This window comes from Populus trichocarpa, chromosome 18 (genome assembly GCF_000002775.5).
Source record: "Populus trichocarpa isolate Nisqually-1 chromosome 18, P.trichocarpa_v4.1, whole genome shotgun sequence".
In the NCBI taxonomy this organism is placed as follows: Eukaryota; Viridiplantae; Streptophyta; class Magnoliopsida; order Malpighiales; family Salicaceae; genus Populus; species Populus trichocarpa.
In genome coordinates this window covers 3135782-3150046 of record NC_037302.2, presented here as the reverse complement: position 1 = coordinate 3150046, position 14265 = coordinate 3135782, and the positions used below count along the sequence as shown (strand labels likewise).

General features: G+C 34.7%; 1 protein-coding gene across 5 annotated transcripts; it reads right to left on the bottom strand.

Moving 5' to 3' along the window:
* Positions 1-947: 947 nt before the first annotated feature.
* Positions 948-8483, bottom strand: LOC7458970 (protein EMBRYONIC FLOWER 1). 5 transcript variants are annotated; one of them, XM_024590571.2, is made up of 7 exons: positions 8193-8483; positions 7050-7256; positions 6066-6493; positions 5844-5957; positions 4236-5716; positions 1863-3632; positions 948-1737 (listed from the first exon to the last, which is right to left on the bottom strand). In XM_024590571.2, exons 2-6 carry the CDS (start codon positions 7205-7207, stop codon positions 1884-1886), a joined length of 3930 nt encoding a protein of 1309 aa, XP_024446339.2. In that variant the 5' UTR covers positions 7208-7256; positions 8193-8483; the 3' UTR covers positions 948-1737; positions 1863-1883. The 5 variants fall into 5 exon arrangements, with proteins under 5 accessions (XP_024446339.2, XP_024446338.2, XP_024446340.2 ...); XM_024590570.2 differs by having other exon boundaries at positions 7050-7225; XM_024590572.2 differs by having other exon boundaries at positions 948-1734; positions 7050-7225.
* Between the last annotated feature and the right edge of the window lie 5782 nt (positions 8484-14265).

Genomic DNA, 14265 nt, shown 5'->3' with positions numbered 1-14265 from the left:
TTTTAGAATTTCTTTTTATCACCTATTAATGTAAATATGTTTTATATGGAATTTTTTTCAATATGATTATGTAACTGAGATCTTTACATTTACTTTGAAGCTAAAGATTCAAAATCCTCTTTTTAGGGAGTTTTTAACTTAGTAAATATCTCATAATAAATAGCTTCTCAGTTAGAAATTAATGGCTTTTTAACCATAATAATCCCTACATCCACATCAAATTAACAAAAAAAAATATGGTGTGGGTGAATTATTGTAGCCACATTCATAAAATACTATTCACTATAATAATATTTAATGGTTTTTTTATTGAAGTTTTTTTTTTCAGTTTCATCTTTTAATATTAGGTTATTTAGGAATTAAGCTTTGTAATTTTTTTTTCTCAATTTACGTTTTGTGACATTATCTTGGTCTTATGATTTTTTTTCTCAATTTCAACTTTTAATATTGGATATGTTGGAAATGGAACCTCGTAATTTATTTTATTTGTTTTTTATGAAGTTATGTCGGTCTCATGACTTAGGTTGTAGGTTTAACAAGTTAGTTCACGTTGACTTGAATTGTTTTTTAGTCCTTTTTTTTATTTAATATATTTTTTTTATTTCATCCTTAAATATTATATTGATTAGAAATTAAACTTCATAATTTATTTTAGTTCGATTTCTATATGGTTATCATAGTCTCATTACTCGGGTTAAAGATTTGATAAGTAAACCCAAGTCAATGCAATGTGTTACTATCTCAATATTTTTTTAAAAAATACCATCTAATATACATTATATTCTCAGTTTATAATTAAAAAAATTATAAGAAAACACGTTAGTAATATTAAATATTTATTTATATTAAAAAAAATTAATTCAACCCCAGCGCATGCCAATGATTTAGTTAAATACTAAAACTCTAGCTGCAGGGTCCCTGACTTGAAATAAACATATCAAGATATCTTTTAAAAGTAAATTTGAGCAGATGAAAAATTGAAGCACTGAATTCAAGCTTGTACACAACGACAAAAACATGGGCTATAGCGTTCTCTCTTTTTTGACAAGTTACCAAGAAAAGACATTTTATAATTCCAGTATAAAATACATCTTTAAGAGCACAGCTAAGCTATGCTAATTAAGCTCTGCCATTCAGGTGGCCGAAGTGTTCACTCAAACATGCTCCTGCTTAGCCACTTGATGAAGGGAACTGTGATTCACCAGAAAATCAACCTTAATTCTTGAACATGAGTCTTAGACAAGGCCTCAACCTTTCGAAGGATCCTCTGGCTGGTATTCGAACAAAAATCAATCCCATAAAAACATATTAAAAAGGTGCACTACTCAAGTATACTTGTTCTTATACTTGTTAATGCCCTTCTCCCTATTTCCATTCCCACTTCCTGATCAAGACTGGAGCCAAAAGCCATCAGTGGAGTAGAAGGAGGTCCTTTTGAAATGTCAGGCTTTTCTGGAACCTTGCAGGGTAGTCGCACCAAAATACGACTGAAATGCAAAAGTACATGCATAGACAGTTACTTGTGGATCTCGAGGCTTAATAGGTATATACACGCCCAATCATCACTCAGCATGCTTCCATGACTCAGTTGCAGAGATTCGAACTCAACAAGACCTGGAGTAAATGGATTCGTGGTTCCAAAATTAATATCATTCAGCAGTTGCTATCTGATCCTCATAAAGCTTTTGACATTTTCTGATGTTGCAGAAGCTGGCACGGGAAGCAAGACTGCACCTGCTGAAATGAAATAAGAAATTCATGAAAACAAGCAACAACTTATGAAAGAAGCTATCTAACTTGTCCATTAAGTCAAAACATGAATATTAATCAATCAGAAAATGATACAGGTTGTAAAAAGCTACCAGCATTGAAATTTCAGACAATCATGACATTGGAGGTCGTCCATGGTCTTTCATAGCAGGAAGCTTCCTCTGTCGTTTGCGCCCATCCAATTTAAGCGAGTGAGATCCATTTGCAAAAGGAACATCCTTTTCAAATCGAAGGGCTTCACCTGCAATCATATACATATTTCCAGCTTCCGGTATGGTGAAATCAGCAGGGTTTCTGTTCACACTGCAGACTTCAGTCTCAGAGCTGCTTTTGTGGGGGTGAACAATTCTATTGTTATCAAGGGACTTCAACTTGTCCTTGTTTGGGTTTTCCAATGCACGGAATGGCAATGAAAACACTGAAGGATCTGGAGCACCAAAAGACATTATCCGCATGCTATGAGCTGGAATGGATCCACAGTTGGTGCCAAAACCACCATTTGCTGATGTCTGTGACCTATTTGCTTTATTCTGTGTGCGTGAATCAGAGCCTTTTCTCCTCTCTTTATATTGAATAACTGGACTGGGAAGATCAACAGGCTTCCTAATACGTTTATCATGTCGAATTGACAAAGAAGATGCACCAGCTGTTGTTTGCATGATAGGAATAAGGTCACGGGAACTCTCTGCAAGTTGATTTTTACCATTATGATTACGTGGTGGGTGCTTCACAGAAGAAATGACTTTATATGCCCCAGTGTCCAGCCTAGAAAACTCCTTTGGTTCAGCATTGTGAATAATGGCAGGTCTCTTGAGGAACTTTGGGTTTACATCCATATTGATCGGTGCACTGGACTGCACTCCTGCGTCCATGAGGCTGAGTAAGTGCATAGCTGGTATTGTTTCATTAGAATACAGTTCCAAGGACCCCATTGGCTTATGATTAAGCTCAATCCCATTATGTTTTCCAGCAAAAGGGTATTCTGCATGTGCCCTGAGGAGCGTTTCTGAACCAAGATTCCTGTTTTGTTTTCCAAGGTTGGCAGCATTCTTGTTTGGAAACTTAAGAACACGATCCCCATTCATATTTTCCTTGAGCACAGTGCCAGGAGAATGAGGAAACACATCAACATTGGTAGATGGAGTCACACACTTAGGAGGAATGCTATATACAAAGGGCATGCGATTTGGCATCATTGATGACCAAAGTTGATTTGCTTCCTTACTTTGCTGCGGAATGCTCTGGCATGTGTTACATGCTCCTGGGGTCTGGAACCTGGTATGACAAGACCTATTCCCCACCACTTCCCCTCTCTGTTTGCAAATTTGAGGAGTGTTTTGTATGTTATAACTGGAAGCAGGATGTTGGAATCTGCCTGATGGCTTCTCTTGAAGTTGTAGAAATGCCCCAAACCCTACAGGGGAACGAATTTTTTCCGGTTGCCTCATGCTGAATGGGTTTCGATCAGCTTGAGAAAAGAAATCCACTTCCTTTTGTTTAGTTTGTCCTACCATTTCACCAATCTTTATTATGTCATTTCTTCTAGCTGGAGGGTTCTGTTTCCGAGTAGTTTCCTGATGAAATAAGCTTAATCCTCCAAGCCCCAATAATTGACTGAAATTTATTGTCTGACTCCTCCTTGAACTACTAGTTGTTTCTAACTGGCATTTCTCGTATTCACCATCAGGAAGACACCTCTCATACTGATTCTTTGCCATGAGTTCTACAATTTCCATTGGAATGTCATCTAAAGCTCCCTGTTCACACACCTTGTCTGCTCTTTGGTTGACATCTTTCCTTGGAAAAGCTGAATGCTCCAGTATTCCAATGGTTCCCTCATTGCCTTTATTGTGACAAAAGTCCTGGAACAAAGAGAAACATATTGTAGTCTCTAAACAAGCCACACTACGAAGCAGCACTTAATCAGTTTAATTCCACATGGTTTTGAAAAAAAAAACAAAAAAATATGTATTTGTAAGAATCATTGATTCTAATCTGAGCCTAGGTACCAAAAAAGATGGCCGCTTTATAACCTAAATTACAAACTACCCTGTGCTCAAAACTACAAAACACCCATAATCATAAAAGCCATATTAAAAAACCAGAAAAAAGAATTCCATGATATAACATTTAGGCAATAATCTCAATGGGAAAGACAAGGATTTTGGATCTCTATGGGAGGTTTGAATGTTTATTTAACTTGAAAAAAAAATGATTAGCCCGCCATGGTCTCTTCAAAGTCAGGTTTTGGGAGGGAATTTGGTTCCTGGCAGAATTTGGAATCAGTCCCTATCCTTCAACCATTAGGAGTGGTGGCTCTCCAGGCTCAAACATGCAACCTTGTAATTGCATGACTTTTCCTATTGAATTAAACAATGGTCCCAAAATATATCAAAAAAAATTCCCTTCTACGCTGTGATATCATGCATCTCCAACAATAGAAGCAAGAAAAGAGAAGGTCATACCTTTTTCTGCATGAGAGAGCAACCCCCAATTTCAACCTGGGAGGTGTATTTCTGCTTCTCTCTGCGGAAGGGCATTTCAAAAGATGGTCTCTTGGTATTGGGATCACAATGTAGTCCTTTCTCAAAAGGTGCATCTTGGGCAATTTTAGAAGTGAAACTGATATTCCCCGCGTGCTCAATTTTTGAAGCTTTCCTCTTGGCCTGAATTTGGGAAGTTCCTTCTTGCCAAGTAAATAAACAACTTCGCCTATTTTCTACCAGTGGAATATGTTTCCCATCATAGCTTTGTGCAGTCTTGTAGCTGTTAAGAGAAAGATCCAGCCCCTTTTCAAGGGATGTTTCCTGTGCTGAATGAAATGGAAAAACTACAGGTCCAGTATTTATTGTCCCCACATCTTTTCTAATCACTGGACCTTCTCTGAGAATGTCATGATTCCAAGGAGTAGGGGAAACCTGATAATCATCAAACTGAGGCATCTTTCCTTTCTTCTTATACTCACTAACATTTTTCTCCATTCTTGGATCAGGCAAAGGGAAAAGGTCCATCTCTCTGCCTATAAATGCATTGTGTACTGACTTGGCCAGTACACCATCAACAGCAATGGGCCTAGAATTATCTCCATTTTTCTCCCCAATTTCATTTGGCAAATTTTCTTGGGATGGGTCTGGAGACAAACATTCATCAAAACTTGGTACCTTTTTGTTTTTCTTCTTACTTACAATGGGACTTCTATCAACTTTGTTTTTGGCCCAGTGAATCTTCATGCCAGTTTGTAAACCCATTCTACCAGATGCATCTTCTTCTGATTCAGAAGCCACAATGGGTTCAGCAGATTCCCCATCTCTCTTTAAGATCCCAGCTTCTTTGCAAACTTTATTGGGAGACCTCATCTCCAGAGATCTTGAATCTTCATCCTGAGGCAACTTTCTTTTACTATTATGACCCAAGCCCCTTCTAACTTTGCCTTGGATAGCCACCTCCCCTTGGAGAACAGAAATCTTATCAACTCCAGCAGATGCATCAGGAAAGGCATGGGGCAGAGAAAACCGAGTTCTGTTATCAGTGTCTCTATCCCCATTTTCACACAACAATTCCGTCAACAAGCGTACCTTTCGAGTTTTTCTACGATGCAAACCACTTGAATTTTCATGAAGAACATCCTGAGTATTATGACCAACCATGATCTCAGCACTTTCAGATGAAGGATCATCATACTCATCTAATTCCAGGGAAGGGCGGCTCACAGGATCCTTGTTGGCAGTACTGAGTGCCCCATCATCAATGTTACCAACTTCTCCAGATATACCACAAGCTATTAGCTCTTTGTGTTGATCATCTATGGAAGTTTCTTTTCCTGCTTCACAAAGTCCAGTAGCATTATTTACCATGCAATTAAGGTTTTTAGAAAACTCAGCATCAGCAACTTCATGATGTCCACAGCCTGACTCACATAAGTCAATACCTATTGACTTGAAAGCTACTGTTGCAGAAATCAGAAGCACTACTATTAGAGTGAAGGTAAAAGCTATGCAATATTTTGATTTTCAGTTCTAGGTAGCTAAGCTGTTTTTTTGCTTCTATTACATTAAGTTGCTCAAAAAATTTACCTATTTCATCTGAATGATCTGCCTTCTGAATTGGGCTTGAAACAACTTCAGTTACTACGCATGCCAGTCTATGATTTTCCTGCTTCAAATTATCTTCTGACCCCATATGTTTCCCTGGAGAAATGATCAAAAAAGGAATAAAAAAAAGGTTATTATGATTTGGAGCAGTTAATATATATGATTCTGGAAACAAAGCTTGGATCTTAGCATATATGTAAATACCTATGATGGAACCATTCATATCCTTAGTCTTCTTTTCATTTTTATCAATGGACAGTGAATGATGAGATTTACTGGTACTGTTCAAACTAGCAAAAACATCAGCTTGTCTTCCCTCAGGAATTTCTTGATTTGTGGCTTCCTGAACATCAGATGGTAGTCTTGCAGCATCATCAAAGTTTGGTCCATGGGAACAAACGTTGGTGGATTTGAGTTCAGCTCCGCATGATTTTAGAGCAGTTCCATAACAGTTTGCAGTGCCTTTGGCACCAACTTCCCACACACAATTCTGACAACGCCAAAATCGGAATTTCGGAACATGTAAAGGAGGAAGCAGACATGCTTGCTCCTCATAGTTATTACTGTCACCATCTGACACAAACGGCCAACACATCTTCCAGTCTCGTTTACGAATCTCAGATACATATCCACTGCATTCAGAATATAAGTTTTTTGTTGATTTTCAGTGGTACAACATTTGCAGCAACAAGAGATAGCGCATGAAAACTTACTGTGCATGAAATAAACTCCTAATATCTAATGCTGCACTATATATTTCTGTCAATGTTCGGTTGTACACTTTCAGAAATCAATACTTAAGACTAGCAAGTAGCAATTTGCCCTCCTAGCTAGTTTGTTCACAGTTCCCACTAGATTATTCCAGGATTTAGTTCTCGTTGTTGTTAAACCAACTACTTCTTTGTTAGTAAAACCTATTGGCTAGTTCTCATCACTAGTATATTCAATGATAAACAAAAAAAAAAGTGTAAAGGTTAAGCCTGAGATAGTATATAACATGAGAAAAAGAAAAGAGAACATAAAAAAGAACATGTAAAGAAGCATTGCATGGTGATAACAACTCAAAAATCAGACACGCATTCCCATAGAACGCATGCAGGAAAATGCTGGTGCTTAACAAAAACATGTAGCATGAGAAACTAAAGTTGGATCCTGCCAAATTAATGATTAGCTAGGATCAAGGCTTACCGCATAGAAAAGTGTGAGCATTTTTCTGCCTCAATTTTCTCATCAACATTGTCCAGGTCGATGGTTATGGAATCAATCCTAATAGATGATTCCACCTTGGATACAAGTTTTGAATGGCTACAAGGATGATTCTTCTCCACTAAGACAGTACTTTCCATGGTACAAGAAAGTCAATGCTGCAATGCTCAAATGACAAATTTCTTAAGCCTACAAACCCAAATCTCAAGTAATGATATATATTATCATATGCTAAACTACAACATTATTCAATTTAAAACAACATGGATGAAAATAACAAGCTATTAAAGTTCCAAAGTAGATCAAAAGATCTTAAGAGATAGTCCAAACAAACACCTTAGGGTTTGTTCATAATTATTAGAAAATTTAAACTGAAAACAAATATTCCTTCTATATTCCATTCTAAATCAAGTAACACATCAAAATGCTATCATCAAAGTGATTAAGCACATAAAATAACGACTTGCAAAAACAAGTACAAGATATCACAAAGCAAAACTTGGAAAAACCCTAGATCTCCATCTCATAAAAACATAAATCTTCAGTTACCATATCCAAGCTTCACATAGAATATAATCAAACATGTAATTAAACCCCTCCATTTCAATTACAAACTAATTCAAGATATAACCTTATTGAGACAAGTCATAGATTAGGGTTACATAAGACTAACAGTATTAACTCAAGAATTGAAGTCGTTAATCTCTCAATTAAAACAGAAAAAAAATACAAACCCAATTCAAGACATCCTCTAAAAGCTCCAAGTCAGCTGTTACAATCACGTACATCAATTCAAAAAATGAGAACTTTAGGGTTTCATTTCCTCCGAAATTGACCATATATATATAGGTAAACAGTCAACACAAATTCAACAAACCACAAAAACACAGAAGAAAACCCACGTGAAATATCACAAAAATCAATAAATTCACACCCCAGATAGAAACGAAATGATAAAACACAAAGAAACGAACAAACTTGACGTACCTCAAACAGTGAAATGACCTAAATAACACTAACAAACAAGCTAAACCACAGCTAAAACTCACACAGATCAACAAACCATCAACAAAAAATTAAAGGACCCAGAAAGATAAAAATGAATAATTCGAGTAAGAATCACACCTTTATTTACTAGAAAATAAAAGGCTCCGATATTGAATGAACTAGACTTCAATTCTTCACGGCCAGCTCAAAAAGTGGTATCACCAGAGAGAGCATTTGGTCACCAAGAAGAGCATATGAATTAAAAGAAGAGATTCGAAGGTGATTGAGTAGAATTAGAGTGCGTAGCTCTAAAAGCCCTTGCTTTTTAGAGAGGTTTTCGATTCTTTGGCAAGAGAGAGAGAAGGAGACACGGAGAGAGAGGGAGTGAGTTTTTATCTTTTGTCTTCGATCAAGGTTTTATTTCGTATTAAAAAAATGCTCACGACCATGCCATGTTATAGCCATGCACATGATACAATCCATGACATATATATAAATACATATGTAGAGAGAGAGAGAAAAAGGAAGAAAAGGTTGAGAGAGAAACTGTAGAAAGTGAGGCTTAAGCAATGGGAGGCATCCACGTGTCAAGAAGGTGTGGTCTTATCACTATCCATTATGCCTTTTGTGAGGTTCATGAAGAGCAAACAGCGAGGGAAAAAAAAAAAAAAAACCCTAGATGGGAAATGGCAAGGGTTTTTACTATTTCCCATCGCGTCATGTCCACGCTCCGTTAAAGATAGGATAAAATAAACAGTGCCTGTCTTGTCATGTTAGAATCAAAGATGCCTTCTGCACCTCCACGGTTTCTGATTAGGGTGTGTGGGGGACTACCCTCTAGGGAGAGTGGAGTTGGGTTTAAAGCATCAAAACCCTAGGTCTTTTTTTTTATATATATATTTTTCTTGGAGGTAATGGGGCATGTAACCCTAATGGCCATTTGTCGTCGCGGTGAAATAATATAAAAATCTAACCCTAAACACTACTGGCCTAGGAGCCGAGGTGGGCACGATGGTCCTCTGTGGTCACATTTGAGCCCCAGCCATGAGTGAGTGAGTGACCTACGTGCCCTTGCTGCCATGGCGGGGAGTTCTTGGAGGGTGGGCATGGAGCCCTTGATGTCCAAAAACCAACACCTCAATATTTACCAATAATATTGTACTATTTGGCTTGTATTATTGCCCCTACTGTTCTTGACACTTTTAGAGTTGTTAGCATCAACCTTTCTTGGTCCTTGCAAAGAAAAAAAATGGAGCAACGTCTGGATATCATTTGTTGTTGACTACCATTGTGTACCAAAAAGGTCAGAAGCAATGGGGGGAAAAAGGTGATGAATCTTTTTGCGTTTAGAAATATTTTGTTAACAAGTCAAGATCATCATCGAAGTCTTATTTCCTGAGCCCCGATTGTTGATTTGCACGTACGTATTCATACATGTATTTGTATAGGCATGTATGCATGCATGCATGCATGCATGCATGTTTTTGCTAATTAGTAATTAATTAATTCCATATCCAACTCAAGAAAAAATAATTATTGTTATTAATGTTCTTGGAAGATTCTTAATTGTGACAAGTCATCCTACCTTTCGTAAAATACTACAAATAGCTAGAAATCTATTATGTTATTTCACCTGCCGCAAATTAAATCATATTCTCAAACTGTACATATTTATTGATGAATTCCTGTACGTTCTTCGTTGGTCTTAAAATTATTATTTAAAAAAAAAACCATAAATGACATGATTAATTAATGAATATTATGCTTACAAGGACAATGCAATACAAACACAAACAATTTTAATGGGTGTAACTCAACTAATCAGATTTTAAATTTATTCTCTATAAGTCACCAATTCGAGTGTCACAAATCTCAGAGTCACTGGAGACTTAACTAGTCGTTAATTTCAGGGTCTCAAAAGATTAGTCAAGATACGTGTAAACTGACCTGAATACCTATGGTTATAAAAAAAATAACAAACACAAACACACTATAAAAACTAATTAAAGTAAGGTAACACGTATGGATATTATTGATTTGCTATATATAAATAAATAAAAATATATATTACACGAATAACTCTATACAAAATAAATATAATATTTTCTATAATATGGCAGGATACATAAGAATTAATTTGTATCTTAACACTAAAATCTAATTGATGTAAACTGTTAAATGCAAGGATCTTGATTAGTCAAATGATTATAAAATAGGGTGGTAGGTTACACACAGCGGGCCAATTCACTATGTGTAAGATGACGTGTTATTTAATTACAGGACGCATGATTTGGTATCTCTCTGTGCAGCTAAATAGTAAAAGCTTTAAATAATTATAAAATGGTTCGGAGGTCACACAACAGGTTAGATTTACGTTTGTGTAAAGTGATGTGGTTTTTAATTATGTAGCTTTTCTGATATTTTCAAGTATAAGAAAGCACTGATCAAGTGGTTAATTGCTAATTAAATCACATTAATTCTACGATTTAATTTCAAAGATAACGAAGCAACAGTATGATATTGAAATACAATTTAAGGTTAAATTTATGTAAATTGCAATGTCCAAATTTATAAACACACACCCATTAACTATCAAAAATATAAAGTTTATGACGAGTGGGTAATTAAATGTTCTCGATCATTATTGTTAATCACAATCATATATAGGACCCTAATTGATAAGCTATATTTTTATTTTTTATTAACGTGGGTGTTCGGGTCAGCTTGCGTGTACTATGTAAGTCTTTAGTGACCCTGAGGTTTGTGGGACTCGAACTGGTGATCTCTATGAAGCAAATCTAGAACCTGACAAGTTGAACTACATACCTCAGAGTTTGATACACTATATTATCAGTTTGAGTTCATGATAGAATTTTACAAGATGGTTGGAATCATTAAAATTGAATTCAATTCACATGATTAAATCAATTTTTGTATTAGAAAGGGCAGTATGAATTTTAAATGGAATTTAATTTATAAAAAATGACCATAAGCAAATCATATGGGATACTCTCTTATTTGTTTAAAAAATTAAATTTATAGGGTTAATTAAATCAATTTATATATTTAAAGTTATTTTGAGGATATTGATTTGAATTCTATATAGAATTTAATTTATAAAAAAATAATCAGAAGTATATAAAGAGGATAGACCCTCTAATCCGCTAAAGAAATTCAACTCTAATTGGCATTGAAAATTAATTTTAAAAAATATACCATCTCTATTTCCTTCTAGAAACCCTAACTCACGTCTCTTCTTTCCCCCACGCTCTCTTTTCGTCTCTTCTTCTTCAACTGGACACCTTGTTCAGTTGGTAAAAAGACTATCTAAACTAAATAATAACATTTATTATTTGAAGAATTATGCATCTGAATCTCAACAATATCATTAATTGTGCAGCAAAATATATATATATATATATATATATATATATATATATATATATATATATATATATGAGAATGGAGGCAATATTATTTACTAATTACTTAGCTAGTACTTTTCTTTTACAGTAAATTAACAGGTCAAATAACAGGTATAGTACTAGTTGCAAGGTGAAGCTAGGATTCAACGAGGTGAATCGAATGATCTTCGGGCATGAAAAAACAGCCCAATTATCTTTTTTTTGGTGAAAACAGCCCAATTATCTATCAATAGAACATCACCTTTTTGCCAAGGAATGGCAAGGCTTTCCTCTTCAAGAATTTTCAAACAGTCATGGATGATATCACCTGACAATGGTTTCCCATCACCAAAAATGCGACTGCTTTTACATTATCGTTTCGCACATTTTTCCACCCTGTGTACCTTACTAGACAATTTCTGTCATATTTGATTTATGAATTAAGGATAAATTATAGTTAAAATTGCTAATTTATTTTCATATGTATTATGAATAGTATAATTGAGTTTAATTTTGTGATTTAATATTTTTTTCAAATATAAAAACTATAACAAGTTATTAATTATATTAAAAGTATAGTAATCATTACACCAAGTAATGATTAACTATGTATTAACACCGTGTTCATGTTTATGAGAAATTAATTAATTAACACAGTGTGAGATTGAATGCATGGTTCATCGAAAAAACATGCGTGGCATTCGTCTGGAAGAGAACTCACTAGCTAACTTGAAGCAGTTCATGTAATTATCAGCACATGCATGTATTAATTGCTATGATAGTTTCGTGTCACTTTCTAGGAAAAATGACCACAAGCTTCTCATCGCCTGAGAGGTGGCTCTTTCAAGGGCACAAGAGAAAAGGCTTTGTTTTCACCTCAGCAAAAGACATATCATAGGTTTCAATAACGTATTAATTTATTCTTAATTCAAACAGTTGTAAGAGATTTTAAAATATAATTAATTTATATTATTTTTAAATTAATTATATTACCTTTTACTTATTTATTATCAAATAAATAAAGATAATAAGACTCAAATATTTTATAATCGACTTATCATAAAAAATCTCTCAAAAACTATATTAAAGAACTTAATTTACACTATTTTCTCAAATCTTTCATACAGGAGATCATTTTCAAGAGGGGGAAGATAAACGAGTGAAGGTAATTAATTAATTTGCCCTGTGTTAGACAGCTTGTCTATATATGTTTCTCGTCGGTAAGTGGTAGTACAATAGCTAGCACTGCATCCAGGTCAGTGCACCCATTGAGATGTGTGTTGAAAATGGACACAAATCTTAAGAAACGCAAGAGGAGGAGGAGGAGGAGGGTCTTTTGGGTAAAAGGGATGCCTCACCCTTCTTAAGAAGAGGGCCCTCTACATATCATCTGCCATCATCATGAATATATCTGTAGGATCCAACAGATACTTCCACTTACTACAACCATTGCTATGATGAGAAGCGCTTCCATGACATAAGGTTCCTGTCTCCTCCTCCTCCTCCTCCTTAATTCTCTCAAATATTACTGCTCTTATCTATACATTTCCACTTGCCACCCAATATATATACATAGAGAGAGATCCAAGAGGGGGAAAAAACGAATTTATTTAACTCATAAAAATTAAAGGGTTTTATAATTTCTACATTTTAGATATGAAATCAATTAAGATGTATAATTAATTTTAAATTTTTTTATATACACACACACACAGAGTGAGGTGTATTATTGGTGCATGAAAGCTTGGCAGACGCATGGGGTTAAAATGCACATGAACAACTCCAGCTTTGGCCCCTTGTTCAACAAAGATCAAGTACGCTGTTTGAAATGCTGAAAACCTATCCGTGACTCTCGTGATCTGTATTTTATTCTAATCATAATTTTAATTTTAATAGTATTTAGTTAATTAATGTATTATAATCTTAATTTTCTTTTTTGATTTATTTATTAAAACTACAAGTATATATATTAAGCTGTGCTTAAATATTTTGTTCTGCCCAGAAACATGAAAAAACAATGGACAATTTTTTTTTTTTTTTGTTGCTGTTGATGTGAGGTGATAGAAAGCTCTAGCTAGCAACAGGAAACTACCTTTGAATGTAAAGAAATAATTAAAGTTCGAAATGATACCCAGAGAACATGGGTCCGGAATAGACTCTTAACCATGAATTCGTGAATAGCTTTACTAACTTTTCTTTTCTCTTTATGGTGTTAGCGTTTGTATATATATATATATAGCATCAACTTTTCTTTTTAGTTCTTTGATATTTGATCACTAGAAGAATCATAAGCTCTTAATCTAAGCCTTAATTTCATGTATTTAATGCGATGAGCCCAATTAATTAAGTAAATTCTCCAAGTTTTAGTTATTAATTACACATTTTTATCGATTTATCCCATATGGCCTAGCTAGTAATATATGCCCATGCATGAACCTTCCTTTTTTTCGTTTACCTTGTTATTGCATACATGGTAATCAAATTTTTTTTTCCTGAACCAATCAATTCAGGTAGAGATCGATATTTGTGAGTAGGATATATTATTATCATATTCTTACTTTTTAAAAAAAGAAACAAGAAGAGAGGAAGAAATTAATTCGGGTATGAATAGTTTACTTAATAATAGTATAGTAAGAACTAGTTAATTTATCAGCTTGCGCTATGTTATGGGTTGAATAAAAAAAATCAATGTAATAAAAACTATTCAGGTCGTATAGAATTATTTAGTATTTTTATTAAACTTGATCTACTTGGTCAATCTTGAAATCTTTTCATCGGACTCTTTATCTTGATTTAAAATTAAACCA